The sequence below is a fragment of the Excalfactoria chinensis genome, chromosome 14 (assembly GCF_039878825.1).
Source record: "Excalfactoria chinensis isolate bCotChi1 chromosome 14, bCotChi1.hap2, whole genome shotgun sequence".
NCBI classification, from domain to species: domain Eukaryota; kingdom Metazoa; phylum Chordata; class Aves; order Galliformes; family Phasianidae; genus Excalfactoria; species Excalfactoria chinensis.
Window position 1 is genome coordinate 3,992,907 of NC_092838.1, and position 20,153 is coordinate 4,013,059.

At 51.7% G+C, this 20,153-nt stretch overlaps 1 protein-coding gene across 2 annotated transcripts in view; it reads left to right on the top strand.

The window, feature by feature from the left end:
• PRKCB (protein kinase C beta) overlaps positions 1 to 20,153 on the top strand; it is a 75,737-nt gene that overhangs the window by 33,395 nt on the left and 22,189 nt on the right. For both annotated transcript variants that reach the window (XM_072349464.1, XM_072349463.1), the window contains exons 4-10: positions 4,440 to 4,551; positions 5,320 to 5,448; positions 8,642 to 8,798; positions 9,031 to 9,165; positions 10,591 to 10,687; positions 14,350 to 14,496; positions 19,343 to 19,516. In XM_072349464.1, the coding sequence (XP_072205565.1) occupies positions 4,440 to 4,551; positions 5,320 to 5,448; positions 8,642 to 8,798; positions 9,031 to 9,165; positions 10,591 to 10,687; positions 14,350 to 14,496; positions 19,343 to 19,516 (951 nt within the window). The remainder of the gene's footprint in view (positions 1 to 4,439; positions 4,552 to 5,319; positions 5,449 to 8,641; positions 8,799 to 9,030; positions 9,166 to 10,590; positions 10,688 to 14,349; positions 14,497 to 19,342; positions 19,517 to 20,153) is intronic.

The window sequence follows — 20,153 nt, forward strand, 5'->3', positions numbered from 1 at the left end:
CTCCTGAGCAGCCTTGTCCAAGCTGGACTGAGAAGGAGGAACAGGGAGCACCCAATGCCTAGTCCTGCTCCTGGTGCACGGCACTCCTCTGCTGCCGTCTTCTGGCCCAGTGGTCCCCTGGTTATCAGTGTCAGTTTTCTGCCTGCCAAGGGGAAGGCCTGGAAGAAATCCAACTTGCCCCTTTGTAAGAGGCACCATTTGGTACAGGGATGTGCACAAAGGCCCTTGATCCAATCATCTGCTGTTTGCCACTATTGCCAGGTGAGCGCTGCCGCTGTGCCCCTCAGGCAGGTAAATGCTGGCCAGCTGCTGTCAGATAATTCTTAATGCACTATTTCTGAAAATGGAGCGAGGTGTGCAGATGCTCAGGGCTTAAGACAGTCAGCAAAAATGGCCATTTTGTCATGGGTTTTGTTGTTTTTTGCCATTTAGTAGAGCTTCGATTTGTACCCCTGGATGGCTGTCAGCTAGGATTTAACTAGGGGATGTTGCAGGGCAAACACTGTTCGTTCTGCATGGGGAATCAGGCTGCTTACAGCAACCTAATCCTTAAGGAGCTTTAAATGGGGAGACAGCAAACTACTCCAGCAAGGAACAGTGCCCTGCCTGAAGCAGGACTGGCTGGGGACTAGAACCTCACTGTGAGCTGCTGCAAAGCTTGAGCCGAGCTTTCCTCTGTGCTGTTGCTGACGGCTGTGGCACAAATCCAGAACGACCTGTAGTTATGTCAAACACTGATAGGATCTAGGTTGTAACAATTTTAGCTATGCTTTTTTTAGTCTGCGGAGCAATCTGGTAACTGTCATTCCTTTGACAAATACTAATACCCAATTAAATCTTGCAGAAAGGATGAGTTTAAATTATTGCAGTTGTTTAAACCTCACAGAGGGTTCTTCATTACAGTGAGCCACGTGGCTGCTGCTGAGAGGGAAGAGGTCCTTTCCCAGTGGTGGCATTGGTGGTGACATCCCCATCCCAGTCTGCACTGGCTGCAGGGCAGTGTGCTGAGCTGAGAGCACGCGGGCAGCAGTGTCAGCTAGGAGCAGTTCTGTTTGGTCTGGTGGTGTTAGAAGCTCCCAAGGAACGTGTGTACTTAACCTTGCAAAGCCAATGTGCACAAGTCCTCCCTCCAGGAGAGCAGCGGTAATTGCACAGAGATGATAGGGCACGTTAAATGAAGGGATATAATTGCTCCTTACAATGCAGGCTGGGGCTGAGGTTCTGGGGCTGTTTTACGTTGCATTGTACTGAAGTCGTGGCCAGGCACTTGTGCTTTTGGTGGCTGAAGATGTGATATAGTGGTCTGTTTTGCCCATCAGCACTGCTGTACATTAGTTCCGAAGCACTGGTAGATGAAGAGGGTGGTGTTTATACCATTTACTCTGCCAGTTGGGTCCAACCATGTGCAGCAGTGAGCTTTGGGGCGCTGGGATTGCAGCCATGTGCTGGGCTCAGGCTCTCCTGCCTTTTAGCCCTGTGAAAGGCTTTGGCTTTGTCGTGGCTTTCACATTAATGCTGTCAAAGCCCTTATCAGCACCATGGTACTGAAGCATGCTGCTCTTCATTACAAGCTCTGGCGCTCCAGTGCTCTGCTTGTAGCAGGCAGAGCTTGCATGCCCATTCAGGCTGAAGTTCTTTGAAATATGGCAAGGTCTCCAGGAGCTGAAATCAGGCATGTATAATGTAATGCAGTTGGCAAACCTAATTATAGCTGGAGCTATTAGTAGAATGCGTAATTATTTAAATTGTAGACAAAATAATCATTAAAATGACCTTCTTTGCATTATCCTGCTAAAGGTCATCTAATCACAATGCATTAATAAATATCAGAGTTGCTCCAGGAATACAGCAGGCGCTATAGGCGCTGTAGGTTCATTTTGATTTTGCATTTTATTTTTCCAGCTCTCATAGCTTTGGGAAAGGGTTTCTGTGACACTGCTGTGTGCCTGTGTTCACTGCTGACTGCACGCAGCTTCATCTTTGTCTTGGGTTCCTCCATTCCTGAAAAGCTCCACAATTGTTTGTACTGCAGAAAGGGTTGATGCTGTTTGCTTTTAGGAGAGATGATCTTCATGGGAATGTGAGAGCTGTGAGTCCCACAGGTGTTTTAGCAGCAAAGGCTATCTCAATAGCATCAGTGCATGCTCATTGCCCTGCCCACTCCCCATTGCTGGGTGCCACACTGCAGCTTACAGTAGGGTGCAGGGACTCCCCAGTGTGTGTGTCACCCCCCAGCCCCCCATGCATGGCTGTCAGCAGCATCTTGCCCCTCCAATAGCCCCATCCTGCTCCAGCCCCATGCTCTTCCAGCCTCTCTGTATCTCTCTGCTTGCTTTTCTCCTGCTAATTAACTTCTCCAGCTCCCAGCATGTGCCATCTGCCCCTCTTTGAGGGCACATGCGGCTCCGGCGGGCGCAGACGGACAGTGACAGCTCCTGCGGGATGAAGATGTATCCGCACTGCTCCCTCTCAGCACCTTCTGCTGCTTCCTTGGCTCCATAGAGCCGAGCTCACCCGTCTGCCATGGCACATGGCTCCAGCCCTGCAGTTTGTGCAACTCTGCTCTGAGCTGCTGACAAATGATGCTGTGGGCAGGCTCTGCCTGCTGGCTGCCATGGCCATACCTGGGAACTCCATGTGTGCCTCTGCCCTGGGCAGTGAGGGGGACACTCATGAGTGCATGGAACCATCCCAAAGTGCCGTGCAGAAGTCAAGGTACTGCAGTGCCTGGCCTCGAGTCTGTGCCATCTTGTCTGGCTTGGACAGCTCTGCAGGAGAGGTCCCAGCCTCTTGGTGACACCCTGGTGGCATTTCTCAGTGCTCCCAAGGGAACGTTTCCTGTTCTGTCCTCTGCTCTGGTGGAAGGGAAGGAGGAGCAGATATTCTTTTCTTGGCAAACTTCGTTGTAACTGTTCTTGCTTGAAGTCTCTCAGCATCTGCATGCGCAGGGATCTCGTCATCTCTGTCTCCATGGTGCAAAAATAGTCTCTCTGTGCAGAGACTTCAGCCCTGCTCAAAAATGATCCCCAGAACACCCGGTTCTGGCATCTTCCACAGCACAGGGAAGGGGCAGCAGTGCCTCCTGCTCTGTGGACTCAGGGCTCAACTGCACGGCTCTGAGCTGCTCCTCCATCACCCACAGAGCTGTGTGGGGCTCAGCCCCAACTGCCTCTGGGTTCCTGTAACACCACCAGGGTGGTAACTGGAGAGGAGCCCCTGGCACCTGGGGATGGGCCTGGTTTGCTCTGAGCAGGGATGTGGGAAGCTGCTGGGAGTGTGCCCGCAGGTTCCTGCGTACTGTGTGCTTGTGTTTTCCACCTCTGACTTCTTTGAAACTCCCACTTCCAGAAGGAATTTAAAACCATTTGCATGAGGTGGAAGCTGCCTCACTTTGCAATGAGCTTGTGTCTTATTTTATGAATGACTAAAGCTTTTGGTTGCCTAAACAAGAATGTGTCTCTTTCCAGAAGGGAACACAGGAACCGCAGTGCTTGGAGGCGGTTCCTGCCCGTGCCATGCTTGGGGGCTCAGTGGCACATAGCTCCTGCTGGCAGTACCCTGGTGCCCACGCTGGGCACCCTGCAGGGCACAGCAAGGGGCAGCCCGGAGCCCTGGCACCACGGCTCAGCTCTGTGCTGGCTCAGAGCTCTGGGGATGCAGAAGGGTTCTGCCTGTGGGTTGTTCCCCATTGGCATGTGGAAGCTGGCAGCTTTTGGGTGCGTTGTGCCCATATCTCTGCATGTCCCTGTTCCATGCTGCACTGTGGGAGCATGCGGTGCTCTGTGCTGACAAGAGGTTCAATTGGGGCAGCACATGGGATTCTTCCAGCTCCCGGTACAATGGGTTTGCTGTAGCATGTACCTAATCTGGGACACTTAGCAGGTGGAATTAAATGCAGATGAATTACCAGTCCATCCTCCTGGTATCGCTCAAGTTATCTGTGACACTGAGAAAGAACAGAGAATCTCAGTGGTTAGTGAAAGCTTCAGTACCTGGAGTGCTCGGACAATTCATTTAAGGGGGGGGAGGGTGCTGTACAGCTGTACCACAGCTCTGTTCTGCCTCTTTATTTATTTACATACCTTACAGTGCCCTGCCAAGCTCTGTCCTGGTGCCTGGGCACCTCTCCAGACCATCAGCTCGGATGACAGGGCTGGGAGCCGTGCCTCATCCCTAACCCCAAGCAGTTAACCTGAGATGGAATTAAGCCGAGCAGTGCCTGCCATGGCCTCACCCTGCCTCCACCCCATGAGGGAGATTTCTGAACTGGGTGCCCTCAGGGCAGGGGGGTCTCGCTGACCCCCAGAGCAGTGGGGCTGTCACAGAGATGGTTACTGGGAAGTCCTAATACAGACAGAAATCAGGGCACTGTGGTGTGTGTGCTGCCAACTGATCTTCGGTGCAGGTTTTATAATCTTTGTCTTTTATTTCCTTCCTAGGATCCCCGGAGCAAACATAAGTTTAAAATCCACACGTACTCCAGTCCCACCTTCTGCGACCACTGTGGCTCGTTGCTGTATGGCCTCATCCACCAGGGGATGAAATGTGACAGTAAGTTGTGGTGCAGTGGGGACAGAATGGGAGGTAGGGGTCAGCACTCCTGGAGGGGGACAACGTGGGTCTGTAGGGTGCAGGGAGTTGGGGGAGCTGTACAGGGAGGAGATGGCGTGACAGGAGAGGGAGGAGGGTAGGAGAGAGACTGGTTATTTTCCGAGTCAGTCTTGTACAGTCCTATTTAAAATGACTGTGAACATACAGCGTCTGCTTATGCCGTCTGCGGGGAGCAGCACACTCCGGTGCTTACCATGTGCTGGCATCCTCATAAATATAGAAGCTTGCTGTCTGTTATGGGAACAGCATATTCATTATCACCTTTAAAATGTTACCGAGTAGAAAAGGGATTGGTTTAAATGATCTGTGTATGGGTAAAGCCGTGGGGGTACTTGGTAACCTTTTGGTAGTCCTGGTGAATCCAGCTGAATTCCCAGTGCTGTGGTGGGGTGGAAGAGAAATAGAATCACTGAATTGTTTGTATTGGAAGGGACCCTAAAAGGCCATCTGATCCCACTCCCCTGCACTGAATAGGGGCACCCACAGCTCCATCAGGTGTTCAGTGCCCCATCCAGTGTCTGCAGAGCTGGGGCACCACCACCTCCCCGGGCACCCTGGGTAATGGGAATGAGGACTAAAAGCCCTGCAGCCCATGGGTGCGTGTCTGTGCAGCACCTGCATCCTCAGGGCTCTGGTTGGGTTTGGGGTCTGTTTCCTATGAACCCACCCCAGAAGAGGGGCCAATCAAACCTCTCTTCTCTCCTGCAGCCTGCATGATGAACGTGCACAAGCGCTGCGTGATGAACGTCCCCAGCCTGTGTGGGACCGACCACACCGAGCGCCGGGGCAGGATATACATCAGGGCCGACATCGAGAAGGATGTGCTGACTGTCGTGGGTAGGTGTGGCACGGGGGTGAAGCCAGGCAGAGGGTGGGAAGTCCCTCTGATCAGCACCATGAAAATACGTTGCTTAGTTCGTGCTGTCCATGCGATTTGAACACCCCTTTCCTCTATCTCTTGGTGCCCGTTCGCAGTGCTGCGAAGACAGCGGCCCCCAGCGCCCCAATCCCGGTACGCTGCTCCCGGTGCTCAGCGCGGCGCTCCGCTGCCCTCTGCCGGTCTCTGTGCCCCTCACCCGTGGCTTTGTGACAGGAATAGGGCTGTCCCTTCTCACTGGGCTTTGGCCACCAATGTTGCGCAGTATTAGGGAACTATTAGGATTGGAAATGACCTCTAAGGTCACCAAATCCAACCCCAATCTATCCCAGCATGCCTACTAACCATATCCCTCAGTGCCACATCTCCACCATTTGTGAACGCCTCTGAGGACTGAGATCCCAACACCACCCTGAGGAGCAGTGCCAATGCCTGACCGCTCTTCTTTTGGAGAAGAAACGTTTCCTAATATACAGCCTGAACCTCCAGGCACTTCACGTCCAGACACAGGCAGGGCTGACCCAACACAGTGTCACCACTGGGCTGGGACAGATGGGCACACAGCCCCATGAGCACAGAAGCTCCTGGCATGGGGTGCCATCCCCATGGTGCTGGAAGCAGGGCAGAAACTCCCTCAGCCTCTTCTGTGCAGCTGGAATTTCTTTTCTTCAGTTAGATTTGAAAGACGGTTTTATTTCTGGCCCATTATGGAGGTGTTGGTGAAAACATGTCATCTGTTGGCTTTTCCAGAAAGGCAGGGAAATGTACTGTGCTCCCCAGCTCTGCTGAATAGCTAATGAAGGAGTGGGAGCACTTTGAGAGAGGAGAGACTCTGTGCATTCCCTGCTAAACTCCCTCCTCCCTCTGCCCAGGCCGGTGAGACCTTGGGCTTCTCAGTCCTAAATCTGAAGGGGAGGTGGAAATGTCTACTCAGACTCAAGCAAATGCAGCCCTGGTCTTTGGGAGCTGCCAGGAGCCCCCCCTGGTGCCAGTGTTGAGTCACATCCAGAAAGTCAGCAGAGATTTCCATTGTGTCAGTGACTGTCTGCTTAAAGAAGTCAGCCTTCAGATAATGGCTGGGTTTGTGCTGTGTTTTTGGCAAGGAGAGGGCAGATCCTGCAAAAGTGGGAATGAGTTGAGCATGGCCCCTCTGGGGACACATGAGTGTGGTTGGAGGCAGCCTCCCCAAATTCAGTGCTTTCCTCAGCAATAAATCTCAAGCTCCCCCTGCTGCCAGCCTCAGAGATTCACCACATTGCCCAGTCCTGCAGGTTCTCCCTGCTGCCAGCTCAGTCAGCTCAGTGCAGAGCACCAAAGGTCCTGCAGCTGAAATGCAACCAGAGAGAGGCAGCAATGCTGTCCATCATGGCAATGGGCATCAGGGTTATCAAATCATAGAATCATTTGAGTTGGAAGGGGCCTCTGAAGGCCGTGTGGTCCCACTCCCTGCACTCAGCAGGGACACCCACAGCTCCATCAGTGCTCAGAGCCCCGTACAGCCTGACCGTGGGTGTCTGCAGGGATGGGGCACCTCCACCTCTCTGTGCACCCTGAGTGCCTCACTGCCCTTAGCAAGACCAACTCTTTCCTCACGTACAGCCTGAATATCCCCTCTTTTATTTTGAAACCATTTCACCTTGTTCCATCACAACAGATCCTGCTATGGAGTCTGTTCCCTTCTTTTCTTACGGCCTCCCTTTAGATACTGAAATGTCACTCTCAAGTCTCTCAGAAAGGATCCCATGCTATGCACTTTTGGTCCCTGGCTGCATGTCATGATGCAGGTCCCATTGCTGGGGTGTTCCCAGTCCTGGCAGATGTGTAGAGCCCATGCCCAGATGCAGCGCCCCTGTGACACAGAGCATTGCAAATGGAGTAGGAAGCAAAGGTGCCCGGTGCGTGCAGCTGGGCAGCAGCGAGTGCCTGCAGGTGGCAGCATGGGCACACGCTGGAGCTCAGGAACGCCGTGCTTCTGGTTTTGCATTGATTTAAATGTACAGGGCTGCGAGGAATTATTTTTGGAAGTGTGTTTTTCTTTTCTCCCTGCTTTCTCAGCTTCTTTTTCTTTGTAACGATATTCTTTTCCTCCCACTGAGAGAATGTGGCTTTTTGGTGCACGTGTTGTTTAACCTGAAGGACTCGGGTCAGCAGGGGACCTGCAACATAGCATCTGCTCTGGGTGCAGGAGGTGCTCACAATCTGCACCTCCCCAAGTGAGAAGCACTGAGGAAGCCAGTCATGGGCTGACATAATAGAGTAGGAGGCGTTACTTTTGGAGCAGCCTGTGTGTGTAATACAGTTAATGCATATAAGCCACAAAACTTTATTAAAACGGAATAAGTAAATAAATAGAGCTCAACAAAACCATAAAACTGATGGGATGTTTGACCTGGTTCAGTGGAAGTAGCTGCAGTTCCCAGTGAGTTCTCAAGGGGTTCAATAGAACACAGCCTGTGTTCTCTTCTGGGCTTCCATCAAGTATCTCATTAATGGGAAAAGACTGCTGGATAAAGTGGGAAATTGTAGCAAATTAAAACGTCATCACATTTTTGCTTCCATAATGGAAATGCTTTCCAATGCTGATGGAGGCTGTAGTATGGAGAGGTGTGGATATTTGATTCAGGATGCAGAGGAGCAGAGAATGGGTTCCTTAAACTCTGTCGTTTTCTTTCACTGAATTGTTGATTTCTGCTTCAGAAAGTGACTTAAGGTCAAGCAGAAGCATTTTGATTTTTTTTTAATGGAAAGATATTATTATTCCCATTAACAGAATGCATGCTGAGATGATAATGTGGGGTAATCAAATCTCATGCTTCAGGGCATCAACTGATTGACTCCGAGGGTCAGGAGGTATTTTTCTGTGCTGTGAAGAACTGAGCAATGAATGGCCTGATACATTCCTCAGGAGTGTCCTGGTGCCACGGCCACCCCAACAGCAGGAGATGGGCTGAGTCCAGAGCCTTCACATGTCCCCATGCTGGGACATGTGGCCACAGACTGGTCCTGCTCGTGCTGCTGGTGCCCAGACCCAGGAGGTGGTGGGCTCATCACGCAGCGGTTTGGCAGGATCCCATGTGGGACAGTGACACTCTCTTAGATTTTGGGTGTTTTTACTGTTTGAATATTGAAAATAATCCTTTTTTTCCTCCCCAGTAAGAGATGCTAAAAACCTAGTTCCCATGGATCCCAATGGCTTGTCAGACCCCTATGTGAAGCTTAAACTAATCCCCGACCCCAAAAATGAAAGCAAACAGAAGACCAAAACCATAAAGTGCTCCCTGAATCCTGAGTGGAACGAGACGTTCAGATTGTGAGTACAATATGCTTGAGCTTGTAAACGAATTTTTCTTGTCCCCTGGGAATAATTGTGATTGCATTTGCTCTGATGTAATCATTTGGAGATATTAAGCTGATTTGGTTGAAAAATGATTCCTTTCACCCTGTATCTGTGGCCGGGAAGACCTCAGTGCTGTTCCCAAGAGGTGGAGAGGTGCAGCTGTGCTGTCCCTGGTGACACTTCCCTTCTTTCCACTCTGCTGCAGCCAGCTGAAGGAGGCAGACAAGGACAGGCGGTTGTCAGTGGAGATCTGGGACTGGGACCTGACCAGCAGGAACGACTTCATGGGCTCCTTGTCCTTCGGTATCTCCGAGCTGCAGAAGTCTGGAGTTGATGGATGGTGAGAGTGGGGGTGTTTCAGAACAGCAGAGCTCTGGGCACAGCGACTTCCCAAGGAGAATGTGGCTCCTGCAGGGATGGCAGGATCCCCAGCCCTTCTGCAGGGTTCCTGCAGCTCCCTGTGGGCAGTGGGACCGTGAGGATGGGCTCTCTATAAACCAGGAACACTGCATGGTTCTTCCATTGCTGTGCTTGTTACTGTACGAGAGAGGAATGCTGGGTGTTCACAGTCACGCAGAATGGGTCTGCTCCCTTCCATTTTATCTCCTCCAGCAGGATACGTGCTCTCTTATTCCCTTTCTTCCCCCCTCACCCCCCCAGTCACCAATACCTGACAGCTATGCTACCTGAGAGCTATGCTACCCTCCACGCTTAGCATGTGAAGTGCAGTAATTGAAAACAGACATTGCACGTAGCTTTTAGAAACCCAAATGGCGTGATGTTACTTTATGTGGCATGAGGCTGGGACATCCTCCAGGCCCAGCAGGAGAGCAGCCCCAGGCTGCGTTCTGCCCTACAGACCTGGATGGAAGCAGAAATTCAGCTGGGCAAAAGTAAATGCCCCTCCCTCCTTAATGCACCATCACCTGTGGGGCTGCACGTGCTTCAGCTGGGTCCAGTACACCACCTGCTACCCATGCAGCACAGCGATGGCTTTCCCAGCCTTTCAGAAGCCATGTAAGTGGAGATCTAAGTGATTTTCCTTGTCACAGTATTTGGCGAGAATAAACTCTGAAAGGAGCTCTGATGTATATTTCATATCTAAACAACTGCAGTTAATGGAGAAAACGAGCTCAAAGGAAGAGTCTGTCCCTGTATTATGCAAATGGTGCTTTGTTCATGCGCTGCAGCCGCAGCCTCTGTAGATAACACCCGGCCGATAACTGCTGGCTGCTGGAGAAGAGGGCTGACAGAGCCAAAGCTTTGCCTGCGGCTGTGTGAAATGCCTCAGATCTGAGCGACACTTCCATGATTTCTGATAATTGCTGGTTAAAGTCTTCCTTTTCCTGCGAGAGCTCTGGCTGAGGGCTGCCAGTGCCAGCCTGTCCCTCACAGGATGCGCCTTGTCTCATGGGATGTGCCCTGTTCCACATGGAATGCAGCCTGGCCCCACAGAGCAGGGTTCTGCCCTAGCCAGGGCAGGATCCCACACCCTGCCTCATCTGTGGGTTTGAAGTAGCCTGGCACATTAGAGGTGGCATGAGAGCCTGGAGGGCAGGGCATGGGGGTGCTGGCCAGCCTCCAGCCCCACCATGGACCCCAGAACCAGTCCTGCTTGGGTAAGTGTCTGCAAGCTCTGTGGATAGGGGGTCAGGTCGTACAAGGTTTGGGATCCTTCCCACCTTCTCTTGGGGAAGGGTGACCTGGACAAGGAGAGTCAGCACCCCCCACCCCCTGCCCTGACCCCCTGACTGTCTTTTTCCAGGTTCAAGCTGCTGAGTCAGGAGGAGGGGGAATACTTCAATGTCCCGGTGCCTCCTGAAGGTGAAGAAGGAAACGAGGAACTGAGGCAGAAATTTGAGGTGAATTGATTTGGGAACTCAGTGGTGTCTGTGGGGCACGGCAGGACCCAGAGAGCTCCTCCAGTTTGCACTGGGACAGATTCTGAGCAGCAGAGCTGCAGCTCACAACTCATAGTGTGCGGCTGTGCTGGGGTCAGTGAGGTTTAGGTAACGGCGGTCAGGGAGCCAGCGATGTGCTGTGGGCTGGCTATGGACACCCAGCATGTGCTGAGCACTGCAGTGCTCAAGAGCCCACATTTTATTCCCTTTCACCCCCTTGCCATGCCCTTGGCTGGTTTGGATCTCCACAAAGAGCTGACATGCTTTGTTTTGTCATCACCTCTCAATTCAGGTCTGCAGGCATGGTGAAATCCTGTGTGTTTCTGTGTGTGTGTTCATGAAATAGAGGTGGAACCTGGTTGGTGCAGCGAGCTCTTTGCAGAGTGCTCATCACACTGCTGGGCTGCAGGGAAGGGCTGCAGCGAGTGCACTGCAGGGTCCACAGAGCGCAAATTAAAGCACGAGGATTTGGATAGATCATGGACGGGGAGGAATGGTTCATTCCCATAGTCTTCTCTTGGGATTGACAGGATGGTTTTAATTGCAGTGCACTGAGTGAGCTGTCCCCCTCCCGGAGCGTTTTATTCCTATTTGGAGGCGCAGTGACCTCCCTGTGCACGTCTGCAGCTCAGCAAGCGGTGGCAGCAGTCAGGGAATGAGCAGGGAAAGGGAACTGTCAGTGGTGGAGGAGGAGATGAGAGGAGAATTGTGCTTTGGTGCTCATGTCGATCCGAAAATACAACAGAGAATATTGCACGGCGCAGTGCTCTGTGTAACATCTGCTTTGTGCTTTGTGCACCGCTAAGCCTGTGCTTGTTCCCGTGTCTCTATCTGCAGTCCCCTGGTTTTTAAGAAATCATTTCTTCCAGCTACAAAGGAAAACAGCGCAGCAACCATTGCCCTTTCACTTGCATTGTTTCAGACAGTGGATCTTGGCCGTTTGTCAGTAGGGCTCACACCTTCCCAGTACCCTGGGAATGCACACAGGAGACCAACCTGGAATGAGCTGCACACCAAGTGAAATGCTCATCATTCCAGTGTCAGCATGAGCTCCATACCTGCAGCATAGGACTGGGGATTTAGTTCCTTTTTCTCCATGCTCCTCCTTTCTTCAGTTTCATGTATGTCTCATTTACATATAACTTGCCTGATTAGCAAAGAAAATAAGGCTGTTGTAATGTAACAGTTGACATACAGCCGTATGCTGTGGTTCTCAGCTCTATGAAGGATTCTTGTGCTCCGTGGTGTTCCAGCGGTGTCATCATGGTGTGTTGGGTGCTGTAGATGCTGGGTTGGCTGCAGGTCGGGGAATGCAGCATCCAGAGGTGACCTCACATGGCCATACTGTGTCTGCATCCTCTGCTGCATCTTCCTCTGGTGGCTTCACATTGCAAAGCCCCAGACAGGCAGCAGTGCCCGGTGCTGGCAGCACCGCTCCCGCTCTGCCTGCATTGTGCTGCCCGAAGCCCAGTGGGATGCCTGCAGCACTCACTGCCAGTTCCACTAAGCCCTTATCAGCTGCTTGCTGGGACAGCTTGATAGATGTGAACGTCAGCTGCTATTGCATAAATTCCGATGTAGTAAATTAACTATGACAAATGGAGCTGGATAACGAAGGTCAATTTCTTTTTTTTTGTGTGTGTGCCCAGTGCTTGAAGTGCTTCAGCTATAAGCCTTAAAGGTCTCCAAATGGTGTCAGCATTAGAAGTGCATTAAAAACTGACTTAGAGGATTTTTTTTACCCATTTAGAGACAGGCGTTAAAGACTCTCATAGGCAAAAGCGAGGCACATCACTTTAGGACAGGGATATGCTCTTCTTTTTGAGTCAGCTCTTGCCTGGAAGACCGTCTCTTTCTTGGCCCAGCTCCATCCTTAGCCTGGTTTTCAGGTGGATACCCATCTCCTGTCAGGCACTGTGTGACTGCTGGAGGATAAGATGGATACCCCTCCTTGGCCCTCTTCCTACCCTTCTGCTCCACTGCTGCAGGGCTGGGGCTGCACAAAGGGCAGGATCAGCTGGGAGTGTGCTCCTAGGTGTGATTTAATGGGGAATGTAATGATTGCCCTTGAATCTTATTAAAGCTTAGGTTAATTTAGTGTCAAATTCGATCTGACAAGATTGTTTTTTTAACTGTGATGGAGTGTTTAGGAAAGCTTTCAAAGAACATGACTGTTTTTCCTGCTGATAAGTAAATGTTTCTCTTAGAGATTGCTTTGGAATACAATAGGGTAAGAATTGCTGAAGGCAAAGTTGCATGGCAGGATTGGCTGCCTATGGTGGCTGGGCTGCTCTTGCTCAGCTCTGTGCCTGCACTCAGTTCTGGCTGTATCCCACAAGCAGCTCACACCTGGGGCACATATGGGGCCTCCTCCTTCAGCAGTGGGGCGAAGTGGGAGCATCCCAGACTCTGTGCTCTTCTGGCCAGAATCACGAATCGCTGTGAGCTGGGGGAGATGTGAGAGGTCCCTGCTGCTGGAACCAGGGTGCTGCTGGCACACTGCAAAAGCCCAGAAGTTGTAAGTGGGAAAGGCTTTGTGCTCCCAGAGCAGTGTCTTCATTTCCTTTTCTATGTCCAAAGCCTGTTGTTTTTTTACCCCCTATCTGAAAGCTGTGCGTACTGCTCCGCTTGCACAGCTTGCAGGTCTCAGTCTGTTGAATGCTTTCAGCCTCTTCCCTGAGGCACTTGTTTGGAGCTGCTTTAGCAATGATGATGTTTGCAAATCCTTGAAGCCATTCCTTTAGTTTTTAGCGCGGGGCTTTTTCAGATGTTTGTAGGTGTTGCAGGTGACCTTGAATGGGGGATTTTACAGCGAGGAGAACCTTACAATAACCAATTAGCAGTAGCAGAGGCTGGGAGCTGGCTGGTGAGGCTGCTATCTGGAGGAGCTGCGAGCAGCAGCCAAATTGAACTGCTGGAATCGGGTTAATGGAATTTCATGCTAGACTGAGCTCAATGCAAGCCCTACACTGTGGCATATTTCGAAAAATTAAAACCGAAGAAATTGTGAGATAGCTTTTACAAATGGTGGTTCAGCAAATGAGATAGCCCCTGGACCAATGAGGAGGTGCCAAGCGACTGATGAGATTTTGTGGTTAAAATATATGGGGGTTTGTGAGGGCTCCTTAATAAGCAATTGTGATGGAGCCGACTCGTGTGATTGCTGGGGGATGCAGAAGTGCTTTCCATTCTGTCCTTTCAAAATGAATTTGTTGCTTCCTGTGTTCAGCCTGAGCTGGCACAGGAGGATGGTTCTCTCTGATATCAGATAGTGACCGTGTTGGAGCTCAATAAAAATTCCTGCATTTGACATTAAAATATTTGTATTCATCTGTCCTTCGCTCATGAGGTGACAAACAGCTCTGTGAGGGCAAAGCTCAACAAAGCCTCAGTGTTACAGTTTGGGTGGCCCCAAGCACATCATGGGGCAGCAGTGGGGGCTCAGAACATGGAGTGCTCATCATCAGTGGCGTGTGGTTTGGGTCTGAGAGCATCCGTGGGGATCTGAGGGCATCGATGGGGCTCTGAGGGCACCATGAAGATATGAGGGTATCTTTGGGGCTCAGTGATTTATGATAACCCCTCCATGCTCTTCCCAGTAATTATTGTCTCTGTCTTTACAGAGAGCCAAGATTGGCACGGGCTCCAAGGCTGCGGATGAGAAGACGACAAACGCCATTTCTAAGTTCGATAACAACGGGAGCAGAGATCGGATGAAGCTCTCAGATTTCAATTTCTTGATGGTTCTGGGGAAAGGAAGCTTTGGGAAGGTGCGGTCGGACGCTTACATTTGGACGCTTTGCACTTGAAGGTTTTGCAGTGCTGTGAGCTGTGGTGTGTGTCTGCAGGCAGGATGGCAGCTCTGTGGGCTCTGCTGAGTCGAGGTCAGCTCTGAAACTGTCAAGTTTGGCCACCGCAAATGAGGCGCTCTGCTGGGGAAGCAGTTTGTCCTCTGCCTTTGAAGCTCTTCTATTTGGCCCCTTTCCCCCTTTCATAATTACAAATATACATGAATATTGTAGTTAATTTTCCAGGCTGTCTATGAGCGGTAACAGAATTTCATTCTTCCCGTAATTATCTGACTTGGAGTTTTCACTTTTCTTGGGATCTTGCCAACGTTGCCATGATTTCCATGAGAAATCCCAGCCCTCGGGTTGCTGCTGTGAGTTCCGTGTGGGCTGGGCAGCTCTGTGCTGCCACGTGCTCTGGGACCACAGCACTGCAGTGACAGCCGGGCTGACGTGCTCTGATTAGTGAAGTGCTTTAATTGCAGGGAATGTGGCATGTAAACCTCCTGAGTGGAGGCGGGTGGAAGCACAGGGGGAGCGATGCAGACTCACCTGCATGGAGCAAAGCACTATGGCACCACATCCCTCCCTCTTCTCCCCTCCCAATGCATGCAGCCCCCCTGGAGATGAGCAGTGGCATTGCTGGGGCATGGGTGCTGCTGCATTGCTCTGTGCTTTGCATGCTCTCTGTAGGTGGGTGAGAAGCAAGTGCTGTGCATGCACCTGTGCTGCTCCCAGCTCACCAGTGCAGTTCAGCCGCTTGCAGGCACAGCACAGGATGCAGCTCTCTGCCCAGAGCTGGCACGTAGGTGCAGAGAGCCCTGTCCTCACAAAGCCAAAATCCTGACTCTGAGAAACAGCCTTTGCTTCTCTCTCCCGCCCTCCCAGCAAATAATCTTTTAAAGTCTACTGCTTGGCATCTGGAAGCTGTCGTTGTTTTTATTCCCTCTTCTTCCTTCTTTTAATTTGAGAAACATTAACAAACCCTTCAGTCGGCATCACGGCTTATATAAGGGAATGTGTGACAGAAACTGTTCCCTGGAACAGAATGTTATAAATATGCTAATTAGCGCTTATTAAAACCGAATGTTGGGAGATGCAGCCTCAGCCTCATGTGTGCCTGCACTCTGCCGGAGCCATGCATTGCACTCAGGGCCACCCAGGCACCTCTGGTCCCACAGCCCTGGTGCTTCCTGTGGGCTGGCAGAAGGGCAGCAGCAGCAGCTCACTGCCATTGGGCACTATTGCCAACCCTGAGCACAGCGCTGGTGAAAGGGTTGATAGGAAATGGTTTCAGACTAAAAGAGGGGGTGTTTAGATTGGACAGGAAAAAGAAGTTGTTTATGCTGAGGTTGGTGAGGAATGGCACAGGGTGCCCAGAGAGGGGGCAGTGCCCCATCCCTGCACATACTGCAGGGCATGGTACCCCATCAGGCTAGATGGGGCTCTGAGCACTGATGGAGCTGTGGGTGTCCCTACACAGGGCAAGGGTTGGGACCAGATGGCCTTTAGAGGTCCCTTCCAACTCAAACCACTCTGTGATGCTATGATTCAATGATCCTGTGGCTGCTGCATCCTACTTTCATCCCTGCTCTGCCACATCCATGCAGGGTGAGCAGTAGCCACACGTTGGCCTCCCTTCCTCTGCACTCAGCATCAGAACATCTCCAATTATTGAGCTGGAGCATTCCCAAACAAATGCTGTATATTACAGGAATAAATCAAGTGCAGTATTAGCTGTTTGTGCAGGACTGCTTGTGGGATGAAGGCTTAGCTCAGGTCTTGTTGCACTCTGGAAGATGGGACCAACCCCTGGGCACGTGGCTCCCACGGGTGTCCCTATCCCCAGGGCTGCAAGTGGTGCCAGCGCTGCCCCCGGCTTGGCATGGGGATGGGAGCTGTTCCCGGCTGAGAACACGGCACTTGGCACAGCCTGCCCTGGGTTTGCTTTGCTGTAGTATAAATAGAGAGGAGTTGAATTCTATGGCTTGCTCATATTTTTGCAGCTAATCAATCTGTCGCGCTATCAAGCTGTCAGTTGTTTCTGGGGATTTTAGGGTGTTTTTTTTGTTGGTTTTTTGTTGTTTTTGTTTTTTTTTTTTTTTCTCTGATCATTTTGCCTCTGCAGTTATGGGTTAGAGTGTGATGGGAGACAATTTTCCTGTCCCATGAACACCTTCCATCTGTGAGATCCTCTCCCCAGTGTGGGACATGGCTGAGTGCCAGAAGCTCCAGCAGGCGCTGGGACTTGGCTCTGTCTCACAGTGGTGCTCCAGCTCCTCCTGGGTACCTGCAGCAGTGAGCTTTGCTTGCATTCCTGCTACTCTGCAAACCTGCGTGCCCTGCACAGCTCTGCTCAAGGCATTAGCAAAACCACGATGGGTGAATGCACTTGTCCTAATCTTCTTGATTTGCAATACAATGGGTACAAATCTGTGCTGTCACTAGCAGTGTTGCTGAAGCCTGCTCGTCAGCGGCTGTTCTCCTCTTGAGACTTCAGCTGTATCTGTGCTTCAGTCACCATAGGAACTGCGATGCCAGCACAATGAAGCCAGCCCAGTACAGCTCAGTGCAGGCTGCTTTGTGCATCTCCATGCAGGCTGCCTTGGGCAATTTGGTGCAGGCTGGTAGCTTCTGCAGGTCCTCAGGCCCCTCTGCTGCTTGGAAGCAGCCCCAGTCTGCTGCTGCTCAGGCAGGCTTGGTGTGTGGTGTTCAGGTGCAGAAGTTATTCTCTCACTGGGCAGTCTCTTCTGCATGCATGTGCAAACTTGTAAGGGGTGGCAGCACCAGCCTTGACTTACCCCTCTGGAGCTGCTCACTGTGCCAGCCCAGATGTGCAGAAGCAATGCAGTAACGTGGTACTCCTCATCCCTTCTGCACACACGCATGTGCATGCTCACACTCAGGCTGCCAGGTGCCTCTGGGCAGCATGCAGCACAGCTGAGTGCTGGCAGCTGCACAAAAGCCCTCTTGCCCTTCTGTGTCAGGGCTGGCTCAGCTGGAACACTGCACTCATTGGAACATGACACATGAAACGCTCACAGCCCTGGGCCGACAGCAGTTCCTCACATCAATAGCAAGCCAGCAGTCTCTGCCCTGGGTTGGGACCACGTGGGGATGTTGAGGTGTCACCCATTGCCCTACAGTGCCATTTCCTGCTTCAAGCCTGTTCTCCAGCAGCTGCTTTTGGCCATACATTTGATCTTTTTTACCTCCAGGGAAATTTCCTGGTGTGCTCATCCCCAAACACAGCCCGTTACCAACAACCGCGTGCTCTCTTTCCTGACAGTCTCCAAGCAAAATGTCTGGGAAAGCAGCGGGATGCCTCCCAGCCCTGCTGAGCTTTGCAGTTCCTGGGCTCCTCCTGCGAGCCCCCCCACAGGTCCATCCCTGCTGGTAACAGACGCTGGGCTCAGAGTCCCAGCTTTATTTTTCTTGGAAGGGATTATAGATTTCAAGGTACATCCATGCTCTGACAGCACTGTGTGGGATCCACTTAAGGACACATAACACTTTGTTTTCTCTCAAACTACTCTTGGAGGGGCTGCTTCCCTTCTTGGCCAGCTTTGAACTGCCTCTATCAGGTAAAAGTCGGCCTCGCTTTGGGTTATGGTTAGCACTGTGCACAGCATCCTGTAGGTGTCAACTGCATATAGCCTGTGAAGGTAAGAAGAGGCAAAGAACTGAAGGGTTCTGCTTGCCTGGACCTGCAGAGGGGGCAGAGTGGTGCCCCCAGTTTAATGCGGGGCATGGGCCTGGAGGTGTGCAGTGCAAAGGACTCAGCACAAGGGCTGCTGCAAAACACCACAGTGCTGAGGGCAGGAGGAATGGAGTGCTGCTGTGGTCCTGGCCCCTGTGCCTTGCTGGGTGCAGCGCAGCATCACTCCATTCTGCAGAATCTCCACTTCCTTTAAGCATCAGTGAGAAAATAAATCCGATCTTGAAGCACTGCCGTACTGTCAGCCTGCTTTGAGTGCTGCTGAAGGATGGCAGCCGTGTGTGTTCCCTACCATGGAAATGTAAATGTCAGTGGCTTTTCCAAAGCACTTGGCACTGAGCAGCCCTGATGCCTTCCTCAGCTCATGACAAGCAACGTGGCAAGGACACTTGCCTGGATCAGAGCTAGAGTCGAGTGTGTGCACCAAGCCAAGGAGCAGCCTCATGCATTCAGAGGGCAATGCTCTGTGGGGCTGCAGCTCAGCTCTGGGAAGTGGGCAGCAGTGGGACTCTCGGTGCTGTGCTCCTGTGCCATGCCAGGACCCAGAGTGCATCCTGTTCCTTGCAGTAAATAAATCCACAAATAGGTGAAAACAGTGTAAAATGTGAGGTTGAATGGATTCTTGGCTGGGTGGTGGGTCAGCTCACAGGGAGGTTCTGAGAACTGTGCAGGGTATGTGTAAGGCAGGGGAAAGCTCACTGGGTTTGGATTGGCCATACAGTAACTTATTCTGCTGCACATTTTTACCATTCCGTGGTCTGATGGTGCTCTGTGCTCTGGGTGCATTGTGCTGGCACTGAGTGTGCTCCCCCTGCCTGTGGGTGCCAGTCATCATTGGGAGGGCTCAGGGGCTTCACCCCAGGGCTGGGCAAGTGAGCACATCAGTGTGCTATTTGTTAGGGCTAGGACTGTTGGATGAAGCTTTCCCAGTGCTTTTGGAAGTATCACTGAGAGCTGTCTGCACTCTTTGGCACCTGAATCTCTTTTCATGATTGCGATATGAGCTGTACAATGACAACCAGGCTGTGGGTTTCTGACTGCTGGCAGTGGCAGGCTGGGAATGAGGCAGGTACTCATTTATCTGCGTCTGCTGTCATCTGCCCCACTTAGGTGATGCTGGCTGAGAGAAAGGGCACGGATGAACTCTACGCCGTGAAGATCCTGAAGAAGGACGTGGTCATCCAGGACGATGACGTGGAGTGTACTATGGTTGAGAAACGTGTGCTGGCGCTCTCTGGGAAGCCCCCATTCCTGACCCAGCTCCACTCCTGCTTCCAGACTATGGTGAGTGCTGAAGTGCCCTGCATTGTACCATGCATGTTGGGGTCCTTTGGAATCACCCTTGCTGTGGGCAGAAACCCCCTTTGGAGACCCAGCATCACCAGGTACCAGCACTGGTGCCTTCCAGGTAACCAGTGTGGCCCATTGGAGCGATGACAGTACTGTTCATGAGGATCACCTTTGGTGTTATCTCAGAAATGTCATTTACCAAACGCATTCAGTGCAGGCTGGCTTTGCAGCAGTCACTGAAATGTGTCAGGGAAGGGGAAGCTGTTTTGCACAGCATCTCTGTGGCATCTGAACTGAGTCAGCAACAGATTGCTCCTGGTAGGCCTTTAGAAGCTTTGTGGTAATCATGTTTGTAATGTAATCAAAATGTACAGCGGGGTGTATTACTGAGTGCTGCACAGAGCACTCAGGTTTCTGGGACCTCTGTCCAGAGCAGCCCTCCTGGCCTGGGCTGTGCAGTTAAGAGCAGGACAGGGGCACTAAATGAAGGATTAATTAGAGGAAAGGTTAATTAGAGGAAGGAAGATATTGGAAGGAGCCCCAGGAAAGCACATGCGCCAGCTCCCTGCAGGTCTTGGGGTGTTCCCATGCTGCTGCTAGGTGATGCTCCAGCCCCACACAGTCATCCCCC